Below are 26,434 nucleotides of genomic sequence, written 5' to 3' on the forward strand. Positions count from 1 at the left end.
AATATTTCATTAACTCCGCCATGATTGAGGCAAAACTACTTTGAAGTTTGGGCTGAGTTTTGACCAAGTGCTTGGCGCACTGGCCTCTTCAACAAACCTGCAAAGTTCAACACGATTACGTGACAGACACGCGCACCGCAGCCCGCCACTTATAAGTTATATCAATCCAACATCGACTCACTTATTTCTCTATCAATCTTTGATGATAGGACTCAGCTCGTGCATGACGATTTTGATCCTCGCTTTCTTGCAACGCGGCAGGGGAACCTACCTTTTTTGAATATGTGATTCGTCAGATTTCGTTACCCTTATCGCCTCCGAATAGGCCCAACAGCGCCCCGGTGTTCATGTGAGAGGTCTCAGAATCTCATGAGTTGAGGTCACTCCATTGCACCAACCTACACTGTCTCAACAGTCATAATGCATGCCAATATCGAAAGATACGATAGCTTCCTCTCAAGCCTGTGTGCACCATCGTCCAGCACATGGACCGAAGCTCAGGAATCTGTGAGCATATTTACAGATCTTGATTTGGCGAAAGGCCCAGGTCCAATCTGCTAGGCGTTGCTCGAACCCTATACCTACATCACTGCCAACCCGGGAAAAAAAGTCGCAGACAGGCTTGTCGAAGGCTTCAACCTCTGGCTTAATGTCCCCAAAGACAAGCTTGCGGTCATCATCCGCGTTGTTGGTCTTCTCCATGATGCTAGTCTCTTGTATGTCTCTCCATGTTATCGAACTAATCTCAATGCCAACTAATCTTCATATCTACAGGGTAGACGACATTGAAGATGACTCTCAGCTGAGACGTGGGATTCCAGGTTTGTCTGTTGTTGGCGATACCCCTGAAGGAGTTGTTGATTTTTTCCAGTCGCACATAAAATATACGGTGTCCCCCAGACCATCAATACCGCCAATTACATCTACTTCCTAGCATATCAAGAGTTGTCTGCTCTGAGGCCCATAGTGCGGCGTCGCGCTTGTGATTCGAGTGCAGGTCCAGACAATAGTTTTAGGGATGACATTTCTGTCGCCGAGAAGCCCAATTTCCCTAAACGCCTCATTTCCAATCATGATCTGGACCTTATAGTGAATGGTATGTCATTTATCACATATACAGCCCCAACATAAAGACGAAGGCAGACGAACTCATGTCACTGCATCATGGGCAGGGCCTGGACATCCTTTGGCGTGATACCCTCCGCTGTCCGACAGAAGATGAGTATGTGCAGATGGTCAAAGACAGTATGTTGTTGTCGTTTTCTAAGAAACCATCCTGAACATAGCTACTTAGAAACGGGCGGTCTTCTCAGAATTGCTGTCAAACTCATGATGGCATGTGCTACGGCAAACACGAACGTGTAAATCTCTCATGGAGTCTCTGGATTTTCCTCGGGCTAAATGACTCCTGTCTTAGTGATTACGTCCCTTTGTGTAATCTCATTGGGATTTATTACCAAATACGTGATGACTACATGAATCTCCAGAACGATCAGGTTAGTCTCCAATCTGAATTATTTGAGACGTAACCTGAATATTCTCCTCAGTACACGAACAGCAAGGGCTTTGCAGAAGATTTATCTGAAGGAAAATTCTCCTTCCCTATTGTTCATGGCATCCTTGAACAGCCTGAAAACCAACTGATCATGAGTGAGTTCAAAATCATGTTTACTGACATCTCATTCGATTTCAATGATAATGATATTGTCAGATGTCCTGCAAAAACGCCCCAAGACTCCTACCCTCAAGCATTACGCTATCGAGCATCTCAGAAACACCACCAAGTCGTTTGATTACACCCTGGCGGTGCTCAAAAAGTTGGAGCAACAAGCTAACAGAGAACTCGAGAGACTTGGTGGAAACCCGATGTTATCTGCACTTTTGGACAAGCTTCATGTCGATGCATGAGACATTATGTCATTATCTACTGTATTGTCATGGCTTTACGGTATAGTGCCATACGAACAAGTGAATCGCTAAGTACATAGGTTATTGTAGTGCAACCGCTGCCTTACACGTTGGCCCGCCCTTCTCTGTGCAGGCGAAGCTTGTCCTGCCAGTCCATCGGCCTTGCGCTTCCCTTGAATTTCGATCGCTTTGGTAGGCAGGTTTCATGAAGAGGCTCTTGCAGCCCCGGTCGTTGACGGCAGCTTCGTGGACCTCAATCCCGTCTGGTACGCTCGAGAACCGGTCAGGCACTTCTCGAAAGTCCAGTTGTGCGCAGCCAGGTCAGCACTTGGCATGTCTGTTATCCTGTGTTGCCTAATGGTTAGTCAGTGTGCGACACAGTTTTTGACTATAGTATTGGAGGCATAGCGAGTTTGTGTGCGCTATCATAAACTCAGCATTCCGTCTGTAAGAGCTGTACAGTTCAGATGTACCTATTGAATTACCTTGCTTGTAGCAAGACACATTCTGGGGAGTGGTACATTGTTTAGATGGGGAGATAGAATCAACTTTATGAAGGGGTCATCACAAACCTTGGTCTATATCATAATGTGGTACGGAATGGGTCTTAACACTCAAATGATCACGAAGGTGAGACTTCGTCCACTGTCACGCGCTAATAGGCTCAGTCCAAGATGATTTTATTCCCCTTGTTTCAGAAAAGACATGGGTGGTGATGTAGACAGATACGCGGGAACTCCCGGGAAATCTGGTGAATCTGGATCAAGTCGGGTGCAGAGAGATATACAAGGTGATTTTGTGTTCGACTAACTTAGGCTCACTTCTAGTGTTGTTGGCATTTCTACTAGTGGCAATTGCCAACAGACAATATCTTTTTACTGACTTCTGCAATTCTATCAAACACGGTTCTGCCATTTTGCCAATTGCCAAGAGACCAAATCCTTTCTACCCCCTACATTAGAAGCCCTCCTCGGGAGCTCCAGGGGACAGTCCAACATGCGATGACTTTTGCTTATAACTTCAACTTGTATGAGGGTAATTGTAGGAATGAGGATGCATCATGGGTCACAACTGGGTGGTTACTGGCCATGTTAGGCGGGCACCAGGGGAATTTCACCTCTAGCTTGGCTCTAGTTTCTGTTTAGATTGCGCCTGATCGAGGTATTTAATCCTCCCAATTTCCATTGGCCTCTTCGAAGAGCTGGTCCCAACGATGTCCGTCTGTGTACGTCATCACTCGGAAGCCGGAACGATGGTAATTGCAATTTAAGGAAACACATGGGTACGGGTGACACCGCTGACGGGTTTGCAGGGTGCACGTATAATCACAGCTAGGGTCAAGTTGCTGCCTCAGGGTTTCACTGGCCGCCTCAAATACTGCATGATGCCCCAGGTCCAGGGTGTGCATAGCTACCCACCCCCCACCTTCTTCGTCCCTGTTGTCCATGTCTACACCTCTCCCTAGTGATGAAACTGCAACGCAAGCTTCCAAAAACGTTTTGCGGCAACTGGTCAAAAGCACTGGCGATCCCAGTCATGTCGACCACTTAGACTCGTCAGATTTTCCCGAGGGTGGTGTAACAGCTTGGGGCACAGTGCTAGGAGCGTAGGTGTTTTTAAATGGCTATCGCTGCATACTCATCATCAAACATCGTCAAGTTTTTTGGTACAATTCTGTGGCGCTGGGTAAAATTGACTCGGTATTTTGTGGACCAATTTCGCTAATCACGTTACAGATATACCACCTCCTACGGCGTTTTCCAGGGTAATGTCCGCTGGATTGTTTTACAGAACGAGCTGATCATGGCAATACAGACTTTTATACTCAAATTTATCTGACCAATTCTACACCTTCTGAAATCGCGTCAGTGAGCTTTAGACTTGGCCCGTTTCGTTACTGCCAGCGCTTTTGACTAACAGTGGTATAGCTGGATAGGAAGTGTGAATGCATTTTTGACATTCTCAGTCGGTCTCGTGTCAGGAAGGTTGCTTGACTGAAGCGCATTGTATGTGTGCAAGCGGTTCACATAAAAGTACCCCTGATCATACACCCAGCTATCATGTGATGAAAATTGGCTGTTTCCTCCAGTGTCTCTTCCTCTTTATGCTGTCACTAGCAAAACCGAATGGATATTATCAAGCAAGTCTAGTTCTTGTCACTGCACAACTCAATTGAGAACAATGTTAGATATTCCTTTCTCAAGGTATCGGTTCCGGGATTGCAATAGGCCTTACGAATATTCCCTCAATCGCCGTGGTAGCTCATCATTTCGAGCGACGTAGAGCTTTCGCGATGGGACTCGTCGTTGCAGGGGTGTCGATGGGTTCAATCCTGCACCCAATTATGCTCAACAACCTCATCAATGGAAGACTTGGCTTTGCAAACGGTGTCCGTGTTAGTGCGGGCATGATTGGTGGTCTGCTTCTCATAGCGTATCTCCTGATGCACACAAGACTTCCACCTCAACCCAAGGCCGTTAGCTACACTCGTGTTTTACAAATCTCGTTGAGAGATCCTGCTTATGTTTGTGCGTGTTTAGGGTGAGTGAGTCAACACTTGATGACATGGACCTTCAAACGATCTCTACTGCCTAGGATCGCTGCTTTCGAAGTCGGATTCTTTTTCGTGGCATTTTATCTCCAATTAGACTCCCGTTGGCACGGTGTAAGCAAAGAATTTTCGTTTTATTCGGTGCGTGTCCCTGAGATCAGTCAACAAGGAGTTACTTAGTACTGGCTTAACAGCTTACAATCTCCAATACTAGTTCTTTCATAGGAAGACTTACCGCTGGCGTTATCTCTGCCTACGTGGGCATCCCGAATACCATCATCAGCTGCTCATTCACATCATCCGCTGTAATATTTTCAATGATTGGCTTGCGCTCGTTGGCCAGCGTAGCACTGATAGGTATTAGCTATGGTTATTTTTCTGGAGTTAGTGCGTAGGCTCTTGACACACCTCCGACGCTCACTAAATGTCATCCCAGCCATAGCATTAATTGGCCCGTTGACATCATATCTGACCCCTGAAGTCTCAGATCTTGGGTAACTACTTGACGCATGGCTTGAGTTCACGCTGACAAGTTGTTCAAGCGCTCGAATTGGAATATCGTTCACAATGACTGGTGGGTTTGTGGATTTAAATCCGGTGAGCTACATCCTGACCTGCGTCCACAGGCATTGGATCACTCTTAGGCATGTGCGCCACTGGCTTTTCTCCACTGTCACTTACCTTCGGCTTAGGTTCTCCGATTTGTGGAGCTGTCCTGACCTCGCATTACATTTGGTGGAGGCCCGCTGTCTTAGCTGGGGTGAGTGGATCATGCGACGTGGCGTTTTCGTACTCTGGCTGACAAGCTGTCTAGAGTCTCGCGGCTAGCGGAAGTATTTTGTTCGCATCCATGCAGTTGATATTGAAGATTCGTCAAAAGACTGCAATCAATGAAGCGGTTTGATCCATGTCACATGTACAAAACTCATATATATTGTTCATGCCTTCCTTATTGACATCCGTATATAATACACATGCATACTTCTACTTGTACCGATCATCTAGTTAACGTTGGCATCTATGGGATTGATAACTGGACTGTTGTGTTCAGTCACTGTGGTGACTTCTTCTGTCTTTTCTCCGGGTCCAGAGTCCTCAGTATTCCCATTCCTTTTCCTTTCCTTCCTCTCATCCATCCATGGTCCTGCCCCGCTAAGGTCGCATCCTCCTTCACCCTTGCAAGTGCACGTACCTCCCAGTATTTCTGGTAGGTTTTCGGCATCTACCACATCGAGTAGAATCTCTCTGTAGTTTGAACCGAGAATGTCGACCTTCTCTACAGTCTCTTTTGCCAGCCAGGGCTTGATGATTCCCCAAATGAAGGTAAACGAAGATGGCGCATTGATTATCAAAAGTTGACCCATTCTAAGACCATGAGTAAATCAATACAGAACTTAAACAATGCTATATAATATAGGACGCACGTGTCGGGAAAATAATCCTGTGAGATCTGGAACGAGGCTTGTGCCAATGATTTCACTTGCCAAAACTGTGATAACCTGGACGAACGTCAGTCTATTGGCAGCCGGAAAGCACCAACTTGAACGACGAACCCAAACCCTTTAAGGTCCACAATTACAATCGATTGGTGAATACGCTTCCCTGCAGCACGCGATGCAGCTGGAAGCACTTCACGAGTAAGGGAATCTGCGTTTACAACAATAGCCTCCCAGTGTCTCTCCGGTGTGACATGCTTGTACAACTCCGGAAGGTTTAGCCCACCAAAGAACTGGATGTTCACTGGTCGGCCTTTCTGCAAGGCAAGAATCTACCAACAACTATAGTTCAAGGACGGCATCAATCACACCTTGTCTGTCTGAGATAGCCATCACGACCGCTGTCACTAGAATTCTTAGCAAAAGTCCTTGTGGAGAACTTGCCTTATGGAAATACATGGACCAGGACTTGAATATTTCTTCCCGCTCAGGGTACTAGACGATAACAGAAAGTTTCACTGTCAACTACAATTCACTTGAAAGAAGGACGTACGTCATAAGGATCTAATCTGTCATATAACGCGTCTATCCCGTCGCCTCCGACGGTTTTCCGCCATTGTTGACAATTCTGCAACATCTTTTTTGATTCATTCAAATTGAACTTGCGTGCGCGAAGAAACCGACTGTAATGTGCACATGATGATAGCGGTGTTAGTCAGTGATGCTACACATCCCGAGAGCGGGAAAAGGGCCTACAGCAGGGTTGTGTCATCCGTCCCAACAGAGTCCCCTTCTCGAATGATTTCTTCATCGAACACTTGTTTGCGGAACACTTCCAGCGTCTCCTTCTGTTCTGGGGTGAGTGACATCACTGTACCGGGGTATGCCACAAACGAGGTATAGAGACAAGTGGTATGTTAGACCGAGTACCGGAGAGAAGCCCGCGAGTATTATGCCAACTCGTCCTCACGTCGCCATCGACCAAGCAATCAAAGTCCCAGGCTGTTGATGGAAACTCACGATGACTCGGAAGCTTGGTAAACGTTCCAATCACTGGCGGGTCTTTATATGTGACCCGGGGGGATTCTAATTTCCCACGTGGGTGACATACTGCGTAGTAGATCAATTCACCCGCGACCACTTACATGGACAGTATGAATCGATTTTGCGAATGAACTGAATAAACGATTTTAATTGGCTGGCTACGCTACTGATGCACTACATCCATTGAACAAACAGATAAAAGGTATGCCCACAAATATTTACTAGTGCAGTCTAAGCTGGCTTAAGTGCCAATACGTAAGCAGAGTTTCCTTTCCTCTCGTCTGTGAGTGAGCTAGCTATAGTTTCTTGCACAAGGTTTACATTTTCCTCTCAACACTCAATCTCACCTAGATATAGCCCATCATCCCAACGCGTATCTCTACTTCAGACCAAAGTGAAATCCAAGTATCTAAATACTGAATTCCCTTTCACAATGTCGAAATTCGCGCCTCACCGTCGGTCAAACAACAACCCAAGAGCGAACTCTGCAACAGTTTGTCAGAAGTGCCTTGGTACAGGTGTGTGTCCTCCTTCGAATACTGTTACAAAGGCAACATGGACCGAACAAATTCATGCAGGTCATTTCATATTCGAATGCAAATCCACGCGTCCATACATATCCCGTCCCTCGCGGACAGCAATGCTCGAAAATCCGAAGTTACTTGCAAAGTTGAAGGCGGAGGGAAAGCCTTCAGTCGAAGTGCCGGAGGAATTTAGAACAAAGTACGTCGACTGACGACCCTACTTATGTGGTTGAATTTGGCTGATGCCCCGTTCTGTTACTTAGGAGTGGAACGGCAAACCGAATTTTAGAGTCAAAGGAGCAAGAACGACTGGCACTGGAGGGATCCGAAGCAAAAGCCAAGGAGGAAGACGGCAGAATTCGAAAGAAAGCCAGAAGGTTGTTTATAATTCACTTATCACCATACCTGCGTGGACTGATTGTCCACTGTAAACAGGTCTTCGAGGTCCTCTTCGGATAGTTCGGACTCGGAGTCAGATTCGGATTCAGGGTCTAGCTCATCTGCCAGCTCTGCGTCAAGTTCAGATGCCTCACGTTCGGTTTCCAGAGATCGCAGTAGGAAGCGACCAAAGCGACGAGGTTCATCTTCAATTCGTTCGGAATTTTCATCTCGCAGTAGATCCAGAGACTGAAAAATGACATCCACCGAACGTTCAAGACATAGTTCGCCTGTGCTTTTACTCAGAGTCTTGTATTTATGTAGGGAACAAAATGTATGTAATGAAGTATAAGTGATCAATCGCACGCACCCACGAGAGCAGTGACCCTCGTGTTCATCAACAATGCAACGATGAGGCTGAAATACACACAGGATCAGCAGGTATGGACAAGCACATATAAAATACTCACCCGTAAAGCCCCAGGACCTCCGCAAAGATCAGGATGAGGATCATGGACACAAATACTCGTTGCTCGTGAACATATGCCCGGACGCACTGCAACCAGTAGTGAGGTTCACGCATACATTCATAGAAGCTCGAAATGCCTACCGAATCTCCGACGAGGCCAATAGCATAACCCGCAGCAATGCCAGTCATTCCACAAGAAATTCCTGCTCCTAGATGAATGAAGCCTGCAGCTAAGGGATAGCCTTTCGATGGGGTCACTACGAACCGGTCAAATCACACAATCGTCATGCTGGAATTATATACTTACAATTTCCTGCAATGAGGAACCGATACCACTAGCCCATACACCGCAATGATTCCTGCCATAACCACAGGCACCAGTGACTATATTCTGCAACATGAGTTCAAAGAAGCCTGTTAAAGGGCTGTACTCGCCTTCATGATCAGTTCAGGCTTGAACGTCCCCAGGCCTGCAATACCAATTCCAGCCTTTGCCGTTCCGAACGCAGCACCAACCGCTGTATTTGAGTTCATCAGATAATATTTGAGAGCTCAGAGCCATAGCATACTGCTGAAAATCATCTACGGAGGACTGTTATTATGAACTGAACGCAACACTCCGACTGCGGTGACTTACAGCTGAAGCAACACCTGCGAAGCCGAAAAATGGCGCATATGGTGGGCAGAGTTCTGCTGGCATTTCAAGGGATGTCGATAGGTGGTCACTAGATGAGCGAAAAAAGAATCTGTGTAAACCAAGTAGACGTGACGAAGAGCTACCACCGCAGGCGAAGTACGAGGTGCTCGTATCACGTGATCACTTACCTCCTTAGCAGTTATTCGAAGGTCAAAGTTTCAGCCAAACCAATTTCAGGACTAGCTATCTACGTAGTCTTTATGCGTTCATTTAAGACGAATATGACATCTATTGCGTGCATGCAGGGATAAGTAAGTCCGTACAAAACCAAAAGTGGGGTGCCAGACTACTTCTTTTTGACGGACTTGATACGAATTTGTTCATTACCAATGAAAACACCCTAACCATGCATTAGTCTCCTCTTTTCCTATGATTTATAGTTGAAGATATGCTCACCTTGCCTTTGTATGGTTCGGGTGGGCGCCATTTCCGTATGCGTGCAGCAAAAAGACCAAGCAAGTGCTTGTCCGTGCAAAAGAGTGTAATCTTCGTCGGAGAAGGCACATCTGCTTTGATATGGGCAGGAATTGGCACGTAGACATTATGAGAATGTCCCAGCTTCATATTGAGTCTTTGGCCATTGCCACCATTTGTCGTTCCTCTCGGATCGTCTTCCAACGCAGCTCTGTATCCAACACCCACAAGATATATAGGAACAGTGAAACCCTCCGTCATTCCGACGACCGCGTTATTTATGAGCGTTCGTGTAAGACCCCACATTGACCGCTGCTTCTTTACCTCCGCATCCTCTACAGCTATTGTCAGCACGTTCTCTTGCGGATACGCGAGCTTCATGTATGATTCCAGTGGGACGGACGTTGAGCCAAGAGGTCCCTTGACTTCGAGCGAAGTTTGAGATTGGGTGATGGTGACATTAGGTGGGATTGGAATGGGAGTTTTTCCAATATGAGAAATGTGCACGCATGCGCGAGCAGATGAGCTGAAGTGTCGTAGAGTCTTGCTCAACGCTGCCCGTGGTATCATAACTTCCGGTTGCAACTTCGTTTTTCTGGAAGTCGTGTTTAGGTTTTGTGAACGCAGCCGCGGAGCCTATAATCATGTTCACATGCCTTATTTGGTAACGCTCGTTGTCGTTAGACTTCTATGTCAACGCTATCGGGTTATTTTGTCGTCTCCCCAGTGAATATCCATGAATTCCCATCGTCAAGCTCTGCATATTGTCCTATCGATCTCAGGCGACACGCGTGGCCCGCTGTAACACGTCAGAAGATGACAGCTTGGGTCATACGGAAGATAAGAGCACGGTTTATCCTGGTCTATCCTAGGAATTCTTGTCCCCTTATCTCCAATTGCAGTATTATTAACAACGATGACGGTAGCTTGTGACTCCGTAGCTACGCTCTCTCTATTTGAGGTGCAATCTCAATTTCAGTGCCACTGTGACTCTATATATTTGGCAGAATACACTCCAACCCTGCATTCGAGGTTTTCTCCCTCTTAAAACCTCATTGAAATGGTTAAGGATAAAGATGCCGGCATTGTCACCGAGTCCATCAGTGTCAATAGCCAGGATGGTGCCCCCCCAGCTCACCAAGAAGATAACATTCTGCTCCGGAAGCTTGGCTACAAGAGCGAGTTTAAACGGGAGTTCTCGGTATCGTGATTATTTTTTGGCTTGCGCAGACCTGACTTTGTGGCCCAGCTGCTAGAGACCATCTCATTCTCGATGGCTATCCTGGCTGTATCTTGTGGAGTCACTACCGGATACTCCTATCCTTTGCTTTCAGGTCAGTGATACCCGGGAGCATGTATGAAAGCAGGAATTTACTTACATATCTTCAGGAGGCCATTTTGCCATGGTTTGGGCATGGCCCATAGCATGCATATTCGTCATGTGTGTTGCTGCGTCGATGGCAGAGCTAGCTTCTTCTATGCCGTAAGTCTTTCTGATCACCATTGAATCATGTCTATGTAATGAACCACCTCCTGCGGTAGAACAAGCGCTGGGCTGTACTATTTCTCAGCGAAAATGGCTTCGAAGGAACAGTCCGCTCTTGCGTCTTGGATAACTGGATGGAGTAACATCATGGGCCAAGTAACCTTGATCTGCTCCATTAACTTCAGTTGGTTCGTGTGCACTTTCTAATTTTATGAATGATTAATTTATGTATGCCTTGTAGCACGGAACTCATCACCACAGCAATAGCAATGGGCACGGACGGCGCAGTGGTTTTGGGATCGGGACGCGACATTTGGCATATTGATGGTCTTGTGACCAATTCATCATTTTGCTCTCCTACTAATAGAGCATCCAATCCAGGCTATCCATCTCACACAATTGATATTCTGCTCAGCTGGAACTCGTATTCTCGCCCGAATGACAGTTGTGATTATGGTACTCATCCGTGAGTCGCAAGAGTAGGCATCAAGTTGTTTTGGGCTCACAACATACTGCGCAGTGAGTACATCGATTGGGGCAATTGTCTCCTTACTCGCTTGTGCTGGCGATCAGAGAGTCTCATCAATGGATGCGTGGACAAAGTTCGAGAACAATACCGGATGGAGTAATAGTAAGTGTGTCATGTCTAATGTGTTTTGGTGCCTGACCATGTTCAGATGTCTGGGCTTTCATTCTCGCTTTCACATCGCCAATGTGGTCAGTTGACAGGCTGTGAGTAGCGTGGCAAGGCGATCGTATACTTCGAGAGGCACATACCTAACCATGTCTATCCAGATGACTCTGCTGCACATATCGCTGAGGAAACCGCAGGAGCTGCACGTGCAGCACCTATTGCGATTTTGGTTGGGGTCGCCGGAACTGAGATCCTGGGCTGGCTTTATTACATCGCTGCTTCTTATGCTACCAACTCGGTTCCAGACATTTTGCAGTCGAACCTAGCGCTCCCTCTTGGCCAAGTATATTTGAATGTCCTGGGGAAGAAAGGTGCTCTGGCCCTCTGGTGCTCTATCGCAGTGTTGCAGGAAAGTGCGTTTACGACAAAGATCACGCTCAGATATCTAACTTCCGGACAGTATCTTTGCGGATGCACACAAGCTGTCGACGCCTCACGCGTCATTTTCGCGTTTTCTCGGGACAACTGCTCTTCCTGGCTCACGATGGTGGAAGCGCATCAACTCCAGGACGCAGACTCCAGTGAATGCTGTATGGTTTGCAATGCTGCTCTCTGCCGTTTGTGGGATATTGGTATTTTCCACGACAGCATTTAATTCATTGGCATCGTGCGTTGAGCAACCTTTTCAAGTCATTATGCTCATACCTGTTGATTTGAAGAGCGTCTGTAATAGGTTTGTATATCTCATACGTGACCCCTATCTACTGTCGCGTTACCTGGGGAAAGGACAAACTACAGCCTGGTCCATTCAATCTCGGTTGGTGGTCTTTTCCGATCGGCTGGATAGGTATTGTCTGGGTAGTATTCATGGTCGTCATGCTACTCTTTCCATACACACAGACAGCCAACGTGCAAACCATGAGTGAGTGCCATTTACAGTCACAAGACCTTGACTCATCACAAGGTGTAGATTATTCGGTAGTGATCGTTTTGGTCGTCTTTATATTTGCCGGAGGGTCATGGATATTCTCCGCGAGATATTGGTTCATAGGACCCGTCCCGAACATCGACGTGCAGAACGATTCATCGTCGTATTCGGAGAAGCATAACACGGAGCGAAATAGTTTGGAGATATAGGATATGTATTTGATAGATCTGGCCATAGACATCGCCACGTCTCTACACCTGTGTTATCTATGATAACGATGCTCCAATGAAGTTTGGAGCAACGCAAATACCGTCCTTGGTACGGATCCTGTGAACTGATTTAGTCACAGGATTGATCCACGCTGCCTCCCTCGTATTTAGCGTCGTGAATCCTAAGAAACCCGATCTATTAACATTCGAGATCCTGGAGAAAAGCAGTTTCCGCACCTGGTTGTATTGTCTCGAATATCTTTTTCTTAGGGTTCATTTGAGCCAACGGCAGGGCATCTAAATAAAGCAGTCTAAGTGCACAGAGTGGAGACCTAGGAACATTTTCGCACTTTCGTAATCGGGGCCCTCAAAGTATACCCGTTCACCTGGCTTGCAGCCTGGTGGAGGTTGAATAAGCTCGACGCCACCGTCCTTCCCATCTTTTGATGTTGCCTAGCCGATGTCATATAGAGATGCACCATTATCCAAGAAAATGAACCTACAGCTAGGACCATCGCAAAACTCTTCACTCCACGCATGTTCGCGGGTTTCAAGTTGCACTACGTAGAAGGTCAACTATCTAGTTATGACATCATAATGGTGACTCACAATGCAAACCAGGTACTTATCCCGCATTTCTTCGATAGGTATGTAGCTCACAAGACCAGAAACAACTGTTCGTGGACCAGTCTCCTCACCGAGGTCAATTTGCTGATGGAACATTTATAGTAATCAATCTTTACTTTGGGAAATAGCCTACCTCGATATATAAACTGTCAGCCTCGGGGTGTTTTTTCACTGTCAAAATTGTTGACAAGTGTTTTAAATTCTAAAGCAGAGACCAGCTCACCGTCAACAATGTGACCGATCCGCATATCAATCATTGAAGGCACAGGTTCACCGGCATCTTCAGCAACAGTCTTGCCACCAGCAGGAGTAGAAGCCTTCTCTTTTTTCTTGCCTCCGTTGTCCGCAGCGGCTGCGTCCTTCTTCTTTTCTTTCTTTTCCTTTGGTTTATCTTCGGGTGATTTGTTCTCTTTTGATACCGGCGCTACAGCTGTCGGTTCGACCTGCTCCGCCACAGCCGCGGCCTTCTCTTTCTTCTTCGGTGCATCCACTTTCCTCTCAATTGGAGGGGCAGACGCGAGGTCAAAGGAAACAGAAGAAAACTGCTGGAGACAGTGCACTTGCCGCAGCCAACACAGATGGTCGCGTTTGAATGTGGTCGAAGTAACGCGTGACTGCAGGAGTAGAGTAGAGCTGAGCAGGTTGTAGCTGCGACTGAAATTATGGACATAAGTTTTTGCAAAATTAGATACTATAATGGTCACGAACAAAGACTGGGTGCAGCGCTCCATATAGAGCAACATCTGCTGCAGTGAGATAGTTGCTCACAATATATGTGCGAGGGACGAGTTGTGTCTCGAGATCCTGCAACAATACTGGCTCATCAGGCAATTTAGACCAGTTCATTCATACGGCTTACTGGAAGAGCGACCTCTCCTTCTGCAACCTTCTCGATCCACTGCGCTACTTCAGCCTTGTCGGCTTCAGTCTTTCCGACATCTGCTTGCGAAGTCACAACGAGATCTTTCAGTGGGGAAGGGAGTCTGGATATAGAAGATTCGTAAGACATTGCTCGTGCTAAAGGATGGAGTCGCGCAATTAATCGCGCTGACAATCGATGAGGAATCAGAAGATGGAATGATCGAGTCAAAGTGTTCATCGACATCTACAGATTGCACGTGACTCTGCCAATCGTATTTATGTTAGTGTAGATCATGGCCAAATAAAAGATTTATATTCATTCATTTGAACTTGTCAGTGTCACAGGCTTAGCCAGACCTTTAGACAATTCAGAATACCCAATACCCGTCTCCGTGTCTTAGACTCAGGGAATAAACAGTTAACCAACCACCCGGTGGTGCAGTATTATCAGTACGTGATCTCATTTTAGTAGTACCTACCAGTTTGGAGCTTTGAAGATTATTTCAAAACTGATGTGACCACTTCAGTACTTTCGCATGCCATATCATGCAATGAGGCTTTCCTGTCCCAAAGCAACCCCAGACAGTCCTGCGCCAAACTCGAAAGCTCAAACAGAAATTGACGATAAACTCGAAGCCCTTGAAGAGAGAAAGCGAGCTCTTCGGACATGCCGAAACAGTTACTCTCCCATATCCTCCATCCCACCAGAGCTCCTTAGCACCATTTTCGTCTTTCATGTTCAGCAGACGCAGTTGCGTTATATTCCTGACAATCCTGATGTTCTTTCATGGCTCATTGTTGGACGCGTTTGTCGTCGTTGGCGCGAGGTTGCTCTCAGGACACCAGAGTTGTGGGTCACCCCGTTTCTCAACTGCTCAAAGGCCACGGATGAAATGCTCACGAGGTCCAAAATGGCTCCGTTGAACTTGAAGATTGGCCGACGATATCGTATGGACTCCATCCAAAAGGCATTGATGCACATGGAGCGTTTGCAATCGGTTTCTCTTCTGTTCTTGCACGGTGATACTGCAGGGTGCCGTTGTATCATGGAATTTATTAACAAGCTATCATCTTGCTCTGCTCCCAAACTACGATTGCTTGCTTTGGAAGTAGGGGATAAACAAACACCACGGGTAGCGATTCCGATTTATTTCCCTGCACCCAACCTTTGCAGCCTCCGAATCAAGCACTGCGATCTGTCATGGGCATCTTCCGTACTCACAGGACTAACTGTCCTTGACATCCAAAAACTATCACCGGAATGCCTTCCAACATTAGACGAGTTGATCTCTGCGCTCCGACGTATGCCTGCTCTGCACACTCTTGTATTAGAAGATGCTCTCCCGACCCTTTCCTCCTAATACGGCGTCACTCCCTCGCCCACCTCGTGCCATGAATGTTCAACTCTTCCACTTGAAGCATTTACGTTTGACAGCAAAAATGTTGGAAGTGGCCAACGTGCTAACTTGCATTGAATCGACAACATCGGAAGTTCGACTGGTGTGCCGAGCATCGTCGGGAGATCCGAACCAAGAATGGGATTTAAGCCTCCCCATCATCTCCCGTGCCTTGGAAAGTTGCTTCAAAGGCACTCCAGATAAGTCTCGACAAGCCCCTCGTTCCATGCGACTGTCTTCCTCTAGTGGTTGCATTCGTTTGCATTATAGCACGATCCGGAACCCTTCTTTGTGGGCAACGACGATGTCTTGTATGGAACTGCATTTGTCGGCGGAGTGCCCGTCATTCTTGATTTTGACTACACCGTTAATGACATGGAGAGAACAATCCTCAGCGACTTGCGGAGGATCGTTCCTCTTGGGAGTATCGAGGCCACGTACTTCCACTTTTCCTTCGCTTGTTGGGATGGCTTCTGGGCTGATATTCTTGCCCGTGGTGGTGCCCGTAATCTTGCGTACATGTACTTGCGATGCCCAGACCAGGCTCTCGAAGAACTTCTTAAATCCCTGCGTTCACGGAAGCATAGTGTATCGCGGCCTATAGGCGGGCGTTCACAACAAGGGCCCATTTTCTCCCCAGCTCTCTCCCATCTTGTCCTTCACAACTCGGAGTTCAACTCCTCCATCTCCAGCTGGGTGCGGCCTGCCGACCTCCTTGACGTGCTCATTGATCGCGTCAACGAAGGTCGAGGGTTAGACCACCTTGCGATTACTTCAACCTCGGGTATATTCGCTCCCGATGTGCAGTTGTTGCGAGAGGTGGTGGCCGATGTGAGCTGGGATGGATATGAAAGTGACGAAGAACACTTCATGGACTATAGCACGGAGGAAGATGATGATAATGATTTCATAGATTACGAGTTCTACAGTGATGGATACGCCTCCTGAAATAATTCCGTCGGGCAAACACGGCAATGCAAGTATGCTGGTAGTTCACACATAACAGCTGCATACCGAGTCTTAGGGTTTACTGCGGAAGTCACTCAAGGTGCAGATCTTGCGGTTATTCGAGCCTCCCAAAACAAACTGGGATACAATAGCGAGGCAAATAATGTATCCTATATCAACTTCTAACTTACAGAAATGATCATCACTAGTCATACTTTCCCTTCCCATCTAATGCGAAATTGTTGCCAACTTTCCTGAGCAAAAAATCGCCATATACAACAGATTCGTAGGTCTGTCCTCCGTTTGGAGATGGGTCTTGGGAAGGCAAAAGACACAGAGCTGCTCGAAGTGGGGCAACATTCGCGGTGAAGTTGGGCTCGAAGAAGAACGGTATCCTGTCAATACATCAGCAAACGAATATATTACAGAGAACGGTGGGTTCGCACGAGACACTACGCAAATCAATTAGAGATAGCTCAACAAAGCGCTGCGCAACACTTACCGGTAGCTCGATCCTCTATGGACCACTCTGTGCAACGTGCTTTTGTACAATCCGTTTGTCCAGATCTCCCACACTGAGTGATTTACATTAGCTAGCGAGGACGTTTGAAACACCAGCAACATACTCTCGCCGATATTACAAACGATGCAATTGGGAACAGGATCCGCGTTTATCCATATCCCTTCCTCTGTACCATGCTCTGCTGGCAGGCCATCCAAATCTGATGCTGTCGCACTTGACTGTCGCAAGAACACTTGCAGAGCACTTCGAGTAGGATCAGCATATAGGAAGCTTAGAGAATCGACGTCAGGGCCCGGGATACCGCTCTGAGCTTTGCACTCATGGCTTACGTTAGGCAGCCGTAGTCTCTGTTCATGCATCTGCATCAGCATACCTAGACATCAGAAAACCAATAGAGATCACTTGTGTGCTCCGCAGGAGAAGCCATCGTCGTCAGTTGGAAGTGGAGGATAGCCTTTCATATATAACTAAGCAGGGCCAATCTTTATGAATCCCAGTCAAATGATGCTCACCGATGGTTCGCATCACCCAGAAGCTATCATCTACTTGAGCTCGCAACTCCATCCATTCTTCTGTTGTCATCTTGAGTCCAATAGACATCCTATGAGAGTATTACATGTCGGGAAGAAAATATCATGGATTTAGCGAGAACGTACGCCTCCATAACAATGAGGCCAAGCTTCTTCATCTTCTCAATCCATTTCTCGTATTTATGCTTGAATCCGGGGATATCAGGCCATTGATTCTCCCCCCACACTGGTTTGGATCTGTCTGGTTTCTCAACAGGCTTGTAAAAATCGATTCCTTCGTGGTTATCCGCCTTGCCGTTAGTCACATTCTGCTTGAGCCTTTGATATCCTGGATAAGAAGTTCAAGATTTTGGTTCGGAGACTGCTTAAACTGTGACATACCTCTAGCATTATCCTGGTGCTCTAGGCTAATCTTATCCTTCTCCTCCTGTGGCAGTGCGAAGAACTCTCGGGCTAGCCGGGTCAACTCCTCAGGTTCTGAGTGATCTATGAACTGCGAAATATCTAGATAGAAGAACCCGTAATCGACACAGGCATTGTGTAGCGCGTCTGATGTGGACTGGCATTTCGTCGGATCACGTTCAGCCTCCAGGTAAGGTGCAATATCGATGATTGGGAGGCTTGCTGAAGCGTGTGACATTGAGCTAATAGCCTTATAGTACTTTGATACAAGTTTTGACGGTGTTCAATGAAGGTTCAAGTTAAGATACAGTCGAATGTGAATGGCTGTGCCAAAGGGTCCGTTGAAGATAAGATAAGGTTATAGTAACATGGGTAAATCTAAGTAGGACGATCTACTTGTTATGACTGCATCGAAGAAATATACTAGCCAATAGGGATAATGCATGCCGATTCAGCACATGCTACTGATAGGAACCATTTTCTGGACGCGATTGCTGTGAGTAGATAGTACGCCCGGGATTCTGACTAGCAATTCCTCGACCAAACCCTCCACGTGGATCCTGCAGAAAGCCGCTCGCGGGGCCAGTGTAATGGCCAGGCCAGTTGGGTGCAAACTCATGAGGTGACCGTGCTGTGTCCCGGAGGCCTGAGGTTGGATGCCTCGGAGATGAAGCCGCCTGATATACACCCGTTTCATTGCCCACGTCACTTGATGCGTGCTCTTCTGGCCCGGCATAACGATCCCCATGCGCGACTCTCGTACTCCGGCTTCTTGATACATCACCATCCATCCCGTCCTCGTTCCGTCTATGCTCTCTGCTAGAATTTCCATTTGCACTTGCGTTTGTCGTATCTTTGCCATTAGGGACTGACGGCCTTGGCTTGGCTTTTGATTTCCCATTTAACTGGGGTGCTGATATGAAAGGAGGTGACTGTCGGTGGGTAGTAGACATCGCTGGATTGGCTTCCAAGTCTTCCTTCTCTTTCATTGCCCGTCTGTCAAGCGCCTCTGCTAAGGATATTGGTTCAGGTATGGTGTCTGGAATAATATGTCAGACGGCACGAGACAGAGAAATGGCGTACAAACCTTGCAAGAACATGAACTCTTGATATTGTTGGGTGGAACACGCTGACGAAGAGTTATAGTCAAAAGTCAGAAAAGATACTTTCACTTACCTAAATCTGAATAATTTACGGTCCCCCGACGCTTTGCAGCCGCCTGTCGGTGGCCAGCTTGGGCCATTCGTTTTATGAATTCCTCCTGCAAGTGAGAATGCAATGTTCAGATGTACTGCAAAACCGCCAAACAGGTTCCCTCACCGTTGCAACCGACAAAACGAACAGCGCTTCCTTCGACATCGTAATGCTGGCTGAAAAGTTGCTTAACGCGAGCTCTGATTAAGATATTTTGTTGAACGCACTGTCCGGCTGAACTATGTTCTCTACTTTGGAAGGAGGGAGCAGAGTTGTCCCGGGAACACGTTCCCCAAGCCGTCGTCCGCTCTTCTTCTGGTGGGCAGAGGCGCTTGCGGCGAGTTCGTCTTCGGGATCTGTGTCGGACTCCAGTTCATCCACCTCTGCTTCATTTTCGGAGTCCGTAGGTAGATCATAGACGCTAACGTTTGGGTTTGGACCACTCAGCTCAGAGCATTGCCCATAGGGTTGCAAGGCAGAGGTGTGGGCAACCATGGAACTGGAGGGAGTAGCGTAATATGCTGCCATCTCCGGGAGGCCTAGTGGAATTTGGTTCGGAGTGGTCCCAGTGCAGTGTTGTTTGTAGCTGACTGCTTCGGGTGCAGAGCGGAGGAAGAACACACCTACTTTGCATGTGCCCAACATGTGGGCGCCACCGGCGTGACAACTTGAACTTACAAGGGCTAGCTATAACTCACATATTCCTTCTGAAGTGCTCTCACCCGACTACCGATCGATCTACTTCAACGACCATCTAGAAAGTTTGAATACTGGTACGAGTTCGAGTCATCCAGCGTGTTCAAGAGTAGGTTTCATCAAATCAGGGTCCTTAAACACGGTACTCGTCCGAAGCTTTAATTTCATTCAAGTTGTTGAAGTATGTCACAGGGGCCTGCATCGTTGCCCTTGCACCTTATCCCATGACTGAAAGGTACGTAGTGTCCACAACATACAATCTTATGATGCGACGTCCACCCGCATGCATCTCACGAGTTCTCGCGTGCCATACCTGAGGGCGCAAACTTCGCATGGTTGCTGGAGGCCAACTATACTAACTTTGCTTCTGAAACACTATCTTGCTCCATCTATTAGCGTCATGTAGCATGCAGATGAATGTTTGCCACAACTTAGTCAACATTATCCATACACCCACAAATAGGCGCTCTTTCGATCCTTCTCCGCGTCTTCTATGTACTTTTTTCTTGCTCGCTATCGACTTGACATTTGTAGGATCATCCAGAGGTAAGGGCTTACATTTCTCCAGCGACTACATACCTAATTGAATAGCTAGTATTTTAGCGACACTTGGTTGTGATTCAGCCCGCCGCGAGCTTACTGTCAGACCACCATCTAGTGTCACTAGATTGGCAAAATATGACTGTCTAATTCAGAAGATGGCAGCAGTGTACCGAATGCGTCACTGGAGCCACTGATCAGCGACGTTTCGAATGTCAGGAATGGTCTTTCAGTGCTAGTTAAGCTCACTTTGGATCTTACAGTGCTTTGACATTAATGTTCGATGCTTTGTAGCCCAACTGATCTAATCAGTGTCTTCTGCGACTCGCTATTCATACAAGTTGGGTTCACCTGCTCCGAAGACACTCCAAAACTTCTCTTGACTGTCGGAAGTTTTGTGGAGCTAGCTCGATGCAAGGTCAGCTCAGACTTTGACACCATTTCCAAAGTTCCTTCTGTTGGCACTTTGGGCCGCCACTTTGCGAAGCAAGTTACATATAGCCTTCGACAGTAGGCAATACCTCCTACTCAAACTGTTTTTCCCCCTCTGTAAGAAACCTCGCAAGATCCTATTCAACTTCGCAGGAAGACATGCAGTGTTTTCAATATATCTTCCGCATCCACAGCACATAATCTTATGGTGTGCAACATAATGGTTAGGAGTGAGTAAAAGCAAACTCGAATAGAATATTCTTTTCCTCTCACAAGATGAGCCGTGCTCCGGCAATCATTTGTAGTGTATAGTCTGATGCACAAGTATGCAATGAATATTCCACTGTGGTGAGAAGGAATGTTGCGGGTGTCCGACGTGGTCATGGCTGTCTTGGGTCCGAGATATGGCAGCTCGTCCGTTCTTCTGGTGAGATTCAAACTGCTCGAACGTATCGAAACAAGCAATGTTAAGGTCAAGTGAGCGTGCATTGCATTTCTTAAGCGAGTTCAAGCTGCGCTTCTACTGTGATTTCATACAAAGGAGCACAAGCCTCTAATGGACTTTGTGATAAAAATTTGCCGAACCTCGGTGTAGTTGCAGGGAGGAGCATGTATTTTTATTTGTAGGAGATCGTGATCAATTCACTACTGCAGAGTCATTATTAGCAACACCAGCTTTTGGAGATTGGCACAACCAAGCTGCAGGTATGGCTCGTTGACCACATTTGACCTTCCAACTAGGCGTCGGCGTTGCCGACTTGTGACTGTGCGGAGCGATTGCCTTTTTATTTGGGACCCTACGAATAATCGACATCGACATATAAATACAATGCATGATACGCCAAGATGCATCGTGCTTTCCCAACTTTCATTCGACTTCTTATACTACTCAAGATGTACTCGCTTCGTTGTCCTGGCGCACTCTCTTCGATTGAGGTTGTCCTGCATTTTCGTTTTCACAAGTTTTCGTCTCGTACATAGTAGATGCGGGTTTCTGTTGTGTGTAGTATTGCGCATAGGACATCGTGCCTTGTTGGTGTCCTGTGTCGATTAGAAGTTCCCCAGTAAGAAGCAGCACAGTCCTTGCTTTAACGGCTGATACGGTACAAACGCATGATGCGATGGTTGAACTGGAAAATAAGGTCAACTTCGAGTGAAGCATATATCTACAGTAACGCACTGAGTAAGAATGATCCATTTCCATCGTTGTTCCTTGCGCCAGCGACGAGGGTCGTTACATATCTTTCGGAGTGTGTATGATGTTTGTCAAGAATCAAAGCTCCGATTTCCGATAAAGGGTGGACCGCACGCACGACACAGAGACTAGAATGCCGGGACACCCGTGAGAATGGTATATTCCGGATTTCATTATGACGTCTATTTTTTCACTGTGTCAGGTCGCCTTTGGTACCATAATGAGTCAGATTTCTTTGGTGTTGTTTTGAATCTGCACGTTCACGCAACATTGTAGATGACCGTGCGGAGCACGGTTACTACCTGACTGTCAGGGGTATTCAGAGGGGGTTCATGGGCTCAGGCAATATGGGAACGGGGCCATAACAATGCACATAAAATACAGTTAAATGCGAGTGAACTGGCTGTTGCGATGCTATGCTACATTGTGTAAAGGCTAGAGTGAGTCAGGACTAAGGTCCATAAGAACGAGTGCATATAAGCTACAAGAGAATAACGTACCTCAGCGAGAGTGAAACAAACGCTGAGGCAAAAAATATACGAGCGAACCGCTACTGATACATCGGATAATTGTGTGGCTTGGTGACGAAGGAGGCTGTCCGGGTGAATTATTATACTGTACGAGGAAGTAAGAAGTAAGATAAGTAGTAGGAACGCCAAACTGCCAATTGGTCGTGAAAAAATTACTCGAGGGGAACCTTAATGCTCTCCTGATCCTCAGCCTTTTGGACGGTCAAGGTGAGAATCCCATCCTGGAGCTTTGCAGACACTTTGGAGCTGTCGACGGGACGAGGCAGCCAGACGGTGCGAATGAAGGTCGCGCTGCCCGGATATTGGCGCTCCATCGCAAGTTGTGTGCCTGGCTCGCTCTTTGCCACAGCTGAGAGGATGCGTCAATCATAACTCGGTCTCTGGAGGAAATTCACTAACCCCCAGTTGAGTTCTCGCCGGTTGTTTCCGCGGTAGTGTTTGATTCGTCATTGGTTTTGCGAGAGGAAATTTTACCTTGAATGGTGACGGTACGGCCGGCATCACCTATCCTGATATCAACGTTCTCTTTTTTAACACCAGGAAGGTCAGCTTCTAATATGTATTTGTCTCCTTCCTCTGTTACATCAACTGGAGGACGTATGGCAGCAGGAGACGGGAAGAAGGGGTCGTCAAAAAGGGCGCGCTGTCGGTACATGGGTGCTACAGCGGATCTGCCAAAGGGCTCCTCCAGCATCCGGAAGAAAGGGCGGATCTCGTGTAGAAGTTGTCGAGCGATAGACATGATGCAGTGTTCAAGCAAAATGACCTCATATTCGGCGGCATACTTATATACATAGGAACTTTGGCAAAATTCAAAAGTTCGCCATGAAACGCGTCATAGGTCGCGGAAATACGGGACGAGTGTCTGGGGTCCCTAACACATTGCTGCAAAGTCAGACTAAATCCGGTCTCCGTTGGTCTGCCTAGGAACATCATGGACCTTCGAGAAAATATAGTAAATAGAGATACTTAATGCCAAGATATGTGATATAGTCATGGTCCGGGCCACTCAACGACCCACTGTGCAGCGACAGAATGCTCTTGGTCATCATCATCTTCAAACTTGAGCTTGTACATGGCAATGGTCTTTGTGGACACACCCTAAGTTGAATTGAGCCACATAAACGCAGCGAAATTTTGTATCTTACGCGTCCTGGCACATCTCTCGGAGAGGATATAACCTCAGCTCTGTAAAAGCAGCTCGTGTCTGGATAAAGCGCCATGACTGTCGAACCAGCAGGGAATTCCTGATAGGCATTCAAATGCGCAGCACTTGTTGAAAGGGCATTCGGATCCGGTAGTGGTATAATGGCCCGGAGGGTTGTGTTATAGCATCTGAGGACGATGTTTGATATCGAATGGTTTGTTCCGTGTGATGATAATGGAAAATTAAAACTTACTGTCCAGGCTGTCCGTCTTCTTGAGGTTCAACGTCTTGCACTTCATATCTGATAAAGAATAAGGTTCAGAAGAATAACCCCCTAAAACGAGTCCCACCGATTCTTATCCTGATTGATACACTTTGTGATAACGGCCAAGATCCATGTGTTTTCATCGGCTTCAGCCGTGCTACCGTCAGCCGCCTTTCCCACAGGTGGGTGGAACGCAACTTTTCGCCCTTCTTGTAATGGCAGCTGCTTCGCAAGAGCTTCTCTGCGAGCCTTTGGCTCTCTCGAAAATGGGATAGCCGGAGAAGGGCCCATCGAGCTCCGCGAAGATGTTACTTGGGTTGTCATTGGCCGTGTGGCAGACATTAGGGGTGGCGTAACCGACGAAGCTGTGGCAGTAGGCGATGGGGGCCTTGGGCGCTTGTTTCGTTTCTCTGAATAAGTGAGCTTGGCTGAGCAAGTGTCTAAAGATTGGGGGGAAATCGCAATATTACCTTGTGAGGGTAGCTCTGGTGCTTTTCGAAGAGCTATCAAAACCTCGAGTTGTTCGAGAACACTGTCGATAGCCCTGGAAAAGATATGTGATACTTTACGGGGAGGCTGAGAAGTCAGCGTACTTGACTTCCTCATCATTAAGCTGTTGAACTCCTTTCAAGGCTAAAGACAGCCGTTTGTAATTGGTTTTCAAGTTATCAAATCCTTCAGCTGGAAGGACGTCATCGGTCGGCCACGCAGAAATCAATCTGTTGACACGCCCGATAGCTTCAAGGTTGCTAGGGTTGGCATAAATATTGGAGAGTGATGCCAATGACTTAGATGCATGCGACCAGCAATCTATCTCTGATATTAAGTGAGCAGTCCGCACCATTCGAGTTGTCTGAGGGCGATGAACTGAGCGTGAGAACATACCTTCCGTGGATGCAGGTCGCGCTGGTACACGCCTTCTATCCATTTTTGCTGACTTCAGCTATATGAGGTGCACAAAATGGTTGTTAGCGAGTATTTCTAAGTGAGTTTATGTAGCGTACGAAGTGGAACGAAAGGTTGTGGAAACGTGTGGATGTGTCCTGGAGATTTGAATACAAACAGGTGTCGCGGAGTTTACTCCTAGCAATGACCGAGGGCCCCTGCCACTTTGTCATCACATCAACTTCGAATCTTTAAGTGAGTTCGCCGTTGATGGGCCTGGGGGCGCGTGTCAAGTAACATCTACTAGTACACTTTCTACTGGAGTATCCAACATTGCATGATATTAATTGCGAATACAACATTGCCGAACGCTGTTACATTACAATTTTACTCGATGTTTTAGATTTGACGTCCTCCCTGTGGGGGAGGTGCCAATTTCCGGAGTGAGACGTCGTATACCACTGAATAAAATGTAGTCAAAGACTGTAGCATACAGCCCGCACGCAGTGTGAGCCCACCTTCTTCGATTTTCTTGAGATCATATTTCAGACTATCAAAACGTCGCCGGAGCGTGTCATTCTTTAGATTCAGCTGCACACCATCAAATTCATTCGAGCTAATTCCAGTTATACACTTGAAACTAACCATCGAAAATCCGGCGAATAGATCCTTCACAAAGATAGATATCTGAATAGGTGCTTCAAAGTTTCCAAGGGTCACTGCATTTACAGCGAGACGAGACTACAGAATAATGATGAGTGAATTAAACATGTCGCGAAGGCAAAAAATCGCCAAAGTTATCGGAGAAGGTTGTTGAAAGCAGACGACAACAACAGAATGCATTCAGTTTAATATTATCCGACTTACCAACTCGTTGACAAGGCTTATCAGACCATGAAGATAATCTTCGACGGGCAGTGCAAATCGGCCCTTCCATTCATCTTTGACTGGAGTCCGAGACAGAACAGTTACTATGCACACACCAGATAAGAAAACGATGCTTACTCCCTAGAATCTGGCAGACCTCTGACAGGGAAATAAGTTTCCCTGTTGCAAGAAATTCGACCAAGGCAGCTGAAAAGATGGCAGTGCGCAAAGAGTTGGTCCACATTTCCTTCCATCGCCAGAACTGGCTGGGAGGGATGAGTGCGGCCATTGCGGCATTGGTGGTCTGACAACTGTGCAACATTGGGCGCACACTATCAAGGAGGCCTAGAACTGAGATAGGCATTGGCAATCAGCCTAAAGACTTAGCAATGGCACAACTTGACTCGGGAGGTGTCGAATGGATCTTATTGAGAACCCCGACCATATTGCGAGTCTTCTTATCTAGATCCGTCACTTGCTCCTTGATTTTCTAGAAGGGGGAAGTTTTGGAGGTCAGCGGTGATCAGCGACTTCCTATATTATTATAAATATTAATGCGCACCTCTCGCAGTTCTACATCCTGCTCCAAGAGTTCGTTAAGACGTTCTACATCACAAGAATCCATATGTTGTAATGATGAGGCGCCTGTAAGTTATTGCACTGAGAAGACCTTCACTGGGTGAGATGTCGCATCAGCGAGCCAGGGCCACAAATACA

General features: G+C 47.0%; 15 protein-coding genes across 15 annotated transcripts; 6 read left to right on the forward strand and 9 right to left on the reverse strand.

Moving 5' to 3' along the window:
* Window positions 1-420: 420 nt before the first annotated feature.
* Window positions 421-1,908, forward strand: BJ212DRAFT_1479444 (farnesyltranstransferase; the record flags this gene model as incomplete). Its single annotated transcript, XM_041339881.1, has 9 exons — window positions 421-507; window positions 562-716; window positions 775-821; window positions 872-1,096; window positions 1,144-1,245; window positions 1,295-1,361; window positions 1,418-1,496; window positions 1,548-1,650; window positions 1,712-1,908. 9 exons carry the CDS (start codon window positions 421-423, stop codon window positions 1,906-1,908), a joined length of 1,062 nt encoding a protein of 353 aa, XP_041194298.1.
* Window positions 1,909-3,353: 1,445 nt separating this feature from the next.
* On the forward strand, window positions 3,354-5,261 carry BJ212DRAFT_1268762 (major facilitator superfamily domain-containing protein; the record flags this gene model as incomplete). Its single annotated transcript, XM_041330747.1, has 12 exons — window positions 3,354-3,514; window positions 3,568-3,594; window positions 3,645-3,673; window positions 3,724-3,772; window positions 3,837-3,893; window positions 3,943-4,057; window positions 4,097-4,449; window positions 4,504-4,600; window positions 4,654-4,846; window positions 4,896-4,953; window positions 5,002-5,033; window positions 5,152-5,261. 12 exons carry the CDS (start codon window positions 3,354-3,356, stop codon window positions 5,259-5,261), a joined length of 1,281 nt encoding a protein of 426 aa, XP_041194299.1.
* Window positions 5,262-5,460: 199 nt separating this feature from the next.
* On the reverse strand, window positions 5,461-6,764 carry BJ212DRAFT_1268780 (CRAL-TRIO domain-containing protein; the record flags this gene model as incomplete). The annotated part of the gene is made up of 7 exons (XM_041330750.1): window positions 5,461-5,824; window positions 5,884-5,958; window positions 6,013-6,212; window positions 6,267-6,271; window positions 6,336-6,390; window positions 6,449-6,578; window positions 6,652-6,764. The coding sequence occupies 7 exons, from the start codon at window positions 6,762-6,764 to the stop codon at window positions 5,461-5,463; spliced, it is 942 nt and encodes a 313-aa protein (XP_041194300.1).
* Window positions 6,765-7,055: 291 nt separating this feature from the next.
* Window positions 7,056-8,201, forward strand: BJ212DRAFT_90512 (zinc knuckle-domain-containing protein). The gene is made up of 5 exons (XM_041344313.1): window positions 7,056-7,141; window positions 7,203-7,457; window positions 7,518-7,662; window positions 7,727-7,840; window positions 7,899-8,201. Exons 2-5 carry the CDS (start codon window positions 7,373-7,375, stop codon window positions 8,092-8,094), a joined length of 540 nt encoding a protein of 179 aa, XP_041194301.1. The 5' UTR covers window positions 7,056-7,141; window positions 7,203-7,372; the 3' UTR covers window positions 8,095-8,201.
* A 106-nt stretch (window positions 8,202-8,307) lies between these two features.
* On the reverse strand, window positions 8,308-9,010 carry BJ212DRAFT_1446339 (uncharacterized protein; the record flags this gene model as incomplete). The annotated part of the gene is made up of 4 exons (XM_041338229.1): window positions 8,308-8,397; window positions 8,452-8,567; window positions 8,742-8,828; window positions 8,944-9,010. The coding sequence occupies 4 exons, from the start codon at window positions 9,008-9,010 to the stop codon at window positions 8,308-8,310; spliced, it is 360 nt and encodes a 119-aa protein (XP_041194302.1).
* Window positions 9,011-9,170: 160 nt separating this feature from the next.
* On the reverse strand, window positions 9,171-10,026 carry BJ212DRAFT_1428861 (ribosomal protein L6, alpha-beta domain-containing protein). The gene is made up of 2 exons (XM_041337669.1): window positions 9,404-10,026; window positions 9,171-9,347 (listed from the first exon to the last, which is right to left on the reverse strand). Exons 1-2 carry the CDS (start codon window positions 9,989-9,991, stop codon window positions 9,294-9,296), a joined length of 642 nt encoding a protein of 213 aa, XP_041194303.1. The 5' UTR covers window positions 9,992-10,026; the 3' UTR covers window positions 9,171-9,293.
* A 311-nt stretch (window positions 10,027-10,337) lies between these two features.
* On the forward strand, window positions 10,338-12,802 carry BJ212DRAFT_1446341 (amino acid transporter; the record flags this gene model as incomplete). Its single annotated transcript, XM_041338230.1, has 15 exons — window positions 10,338-10,343; window positions 10,491-10,622; window positions 10,671-10,755; window positions 10,811-10,904; window positions 10,964-11,095; window positions 11,149-11,197; window positions 11,289-11,373; window positions 11,428-11,538; window positions 11,585-11,628; window positions 11,729-11,941; window positions 12,002-12,051; window positions 12,110-12,208; window positions 12,261-12,463; window positions 12,512-12,612; window positions 12,707-12,802. The coding sequence occupies 15 exons, from the start codon at window positions 10,338-10,340 to the stop codon at window positions 12,800-12,802; spliced, it is 1,500 nt and encodes a 499-aa protein (XP_041194304.1).
* A 37-nt stretch (window positions 12,803-12,839) lies between these two features.
* BJ212DRAFT_1345513 (uncharacterized protein) lies at window positions 12,840-14,408 on the reverse strand. The gene is made up of 9 exons (XM_041335303.1): window positions 14,165-14,408; window positions 14,014-14,109; window positions 13,882-13,959; window positions 13,529-13,847; window positions 13,439-13,476; window positions 13,288-13,389; window positions 13,182-13,238; window positions 13,029-13,131; window positions 12,840-12,975 (listed from the first exon to the last, which is right to left on the reverse strand). Exons 1-9 carry the CDS (start codon window positions 14,402-14,404, stop codon window positions 12,878-12,880), a joined length of 1,131 nt encoding a protein of 376 aa, XP_041194305.1. The 5' UTR covers window positions 14,405-14,408; the 3' UTR covers window positions 12,840-12,877.
* An 86-nt stretch (window positions 14,409-14,494) lies between these two features.
* Window positions 14,495-15,733, forward strand: BJ212DRAFT_90767 (uncharacterized protein). The gene is made up of 2 exons (XM_041344320.1): window positions 14,495-14,616; window positions 14,694-15,733. The coding sequence occupies exon 2, from the start codon at window positions 14,703-14,705 to the stop codon at window positions 15,525-15,527; it is 825 nt and encodes a 274-aa protein (XP_041194306.1). The 5' UTR covers window positions 14,495-14,616; window positions 14,694-14,702; the 3' UTR covers window positions 15,528-15,733.
* Window positions 15,733-16,824, forward strand: BJ212DRAFT_90740 (uncharacterized protein). The gene has a single exon (XM_041344318.1). It carries the CDS (start codon window positions 15,939-15,941, stop codon window positions 16,509-16,511), a length of 573 nt encoding a protein of 190 aa, XP_041194307.1. The 5' UTR covers window positions 15,733-15,938; the 3' UTR covers window positions 16,512-16,824.
* Window positions 16,717-18,204, reverse strand: BJ212DRAFT_1269032 (Clavaminate synthase-like protein; the record flags this gene model as incomplete). The annotated part of the gene is made up of 8 exons (XM_041330780.1): window positions 16,717-16,906; window positions 17,014-17,086; window positions 17,138-17,304; window positions 17,364-17,381; window positions 17,437-17,488; window positions 17,547-17,635; window positions 17,691-17,892; window positions 17,946-18,204. The coding sequence occupies 8 exons, from the start codon at window positions 18,202-18,204 to the stop codon at window positions 16,717-16,719; spliced, it is 1,050 nt and encodes a 349-aa protein (XP_041194308.1).
* Window positions 18,205-18,427: 223 nt separating this feature from the next.
* Window positions 18,428-19,655, reverse strand: BJ212DRAFT_1268954 (uncharacterized protein; the record flags this gene model as incomplete). The annotated part of the gene is made up of 5 exons (XM_041330768.1): window positions 18,428-19,005; window positions 19,054-19,095; window positions 19,143-19,227; window positions 19,287-19,347; window positions 19,384-19,655. 5 exons carry the CDS (start codon window positions 19,653-19,655, stop codon window positions 18,428-18,430), a joined length of 1,038 nt encoding a protein of 345 aa, XP_041194309.1.
* Window positions 19,656-22,705: 3,050 nt separating this feature from the next.
* BJ212DRAFT_1268857 (HSP20-like chaperone) lies at window positions 22,706-23,295 on the reverse strand (the record flags this gene model as incomplete). The annotated part of the gene is made up of 2 exons (XM_041330760.1): window positions 22,706-22,902; window positions 22,953-23,295. 2 exons carry the CDS (start codon window positions 23,293-23,295, stop codon window positions 22,706-22,708), a joined length of 540 nt encoding a protein of 179 aa, XP_041194310.1.
* Window positions 23,296-23,398: 103 nt separating this feature from the next.
* Window positions 23,399-25,021, reverse strand: BJ212DRAFT_1345537 (SGF29 tudor-like domain-containing protein). The gene is made up of 7 exons (XM_041335304.1): window positions 24,851-25,021; window positions 24,559-24,781; window positions 24,436-24,509; window positions 24,051-24,375; window positions 23,954-24,001; window positions 23,702-23,888; window positions 23,399-23,639 (listed from the first exon to the last, which is right to left on the reverse strand). Exons 1-7 carry the CDS (start codon window positions 24,891-24,893, stop codon window positions 23,547-23,549), a joined length of 993 nt encoding a protein of 330 aa, XP_041194311.1. The 5' UTR covers window positions 24,894-25,021; the 3' UTR covers window positions 23,399-23,546.
* Window positions 25,022-25,070: 49 nt separating this feature from the next.
* On the reverse strand, window positions 25,071-26,418 carry BJ212DRAFT_1345538 (Translin). Its single transcript, XM_041335305.1, has 7 exons — window positions 26,280-26,418; window positions 26,117-26,207; window positions 25,856-26,068; window positions 25,718-25,797; window positions 25,496-25,591; window positions 25,369-25,441; window positions 25,071-25,311 (listed from the first exon to the last, which is right to left on the reverse strand). The coding sequence occupies exons 1-7, from the start codon at window positions 26,340-26,342 to the stop codon at window positions 25,250-25,252; spliced, it is 678 nt and encodes a 225-aa protein (XP_041194312.1). The 5' UTR covers window positions 26,343-26,418; the 3' UTR covers window positions 25,071-25,249.
* Between the last annotated feature and the right edge of the window lie 16 nt (window positions 26,419-26,434).

Source organism: Suillus subaureus (genome assembly GCF_016647635.1).
Source record: "Suillus subaureus strain MN1 chromosome Unknown BJ212scaffold_11, whole genome shotgun sequence".
In the NCBI taxonomy this organism is placed as follows: Eukaryota; Fungi; Basidiomycota; class Agaricomycetes; order Boletales; family Suillaceae; genus Suillus; species Suillus subaureus.

Excerpts from the sequence above, each read along its gene's own strand:
- BJ212DRAFT_1345537 (XM_041335304.1), bottom strand. The coding sequence starts at position 24,893 with ATGGATAGAAGGCGTGTACCAGCGCGACCTGCATCCACGGAAG. Across the intron at positions 24,510-24,558 it reads CTTAATGATGAGGAAGTCAA|GGCTATCGACAGTGTTCTCG; the intron begins GTACGCTGACTT and ends TATCTTTTCCAG. Across the intron at positions 23,889-23,953 it reads GAAGACGGACAGCCTGGACA|ATGCTATAACACAACCCTCC; the intron begins GTAAGTTTTAAT and ends CATCGTCCTCAG.
- BJ212DRAFT_1345538 (XM_041335305.1), bottom strand. The coding sequence starts at position 26,342 with ATGGATTCTTGTGATGTAGAACGTCTTAACGAACTCTTGGAGCAGGAT. Across the intron at positions 26,069-26,116 it reads TTCGACACCTCCCGAGTCAA|TTCTAGGCCTCCTTGATAGT; the intron begins GTTGTGCCATTG and ends TGCCTATCTCAG. Across the intron at positions 25,442-25,495 it reads TATTCGCCGGATTTTCGATG|CTGAATCTAAAGAATGACAC; the intron begins GTTAGTTTCAAG and ends GATGGTGTGCAG.
- BJ212DRAFT_90740 (XM_041344318.1), top strand. The coding sequence starts at position 15,939 with ATGGAGAGAACAATCCTCAGCGACTTGCGGAGGATCGTTCCTCTTGGG.
- BJ212DRAFT_90512 (XM_041344313.1), top strand. The coding sequence starts at position 7,373 with ATGTCGAAATTCGCGCCTCACCGTCGGTCAAACAACAACCCAAGAGCG. Across the intron at positions 7,458-7,517 it reads TCAGAAGTGCCTTGGTACAG|GTCATTTCATATTCGAATGC; the intron begins GTGTGTGTCCTC and ends AAATTCATGCAG. Across the intron at positions 7,841-7,898 it reads ATTCGAAAGAAAGCCAGAAG|GTCTTCGAGGTCCTCTTCGG; the intron begins GTTGTTTATAAT and ends CACTGTAAACAG.
- BJ212DRAFT_1428861 (XM_041337669.1), bottom strand. The coding sequence starts at position 9,991 with ATGATACCACGGGCAGCGTTGAGCAAGACTCTACGACACTTCAGCTCA. Across the intron at positions 9,348-9,403 it reads CCGAACCATACAAAGGCAAG|GGTGTTTTCATTGGTAATGA; the intron begins GTGAGCATATCT and ends ATGCATGGTTAG.
- BJ212DRAFT_90767 (XM_041344320.1), top strand. The coding sequence starts at position 14,703 with ATGCCATATCATGCAATGAGGCTTTCCTGTCCCAAAGCAACCCCAGAC.
- BJ212DRAFT_1345513 (XM_041335303.1), bottom strand. The coding sequence starts at position 14,404 with ATGAACACTTTGACTCGATCATTCCATCTTCTGATTCCTCATCGATTG. Across the intron at positions 14,110-14,164 it reads AAGGAGAGGTCGCTCTTCCA|GATCTCGAGACACAACTCGT; the intron begins GTAAGCCGTATG and ends GTATTGTTGCAG. Across the intron at positions 13,848-13,881 it reads ACATTCAAACGCGACCATCT|TTTTCTTCTGTTTCCTTTGA; the intron begins GTGTTGGCTGCG and ends TGTCTCCAGCAG.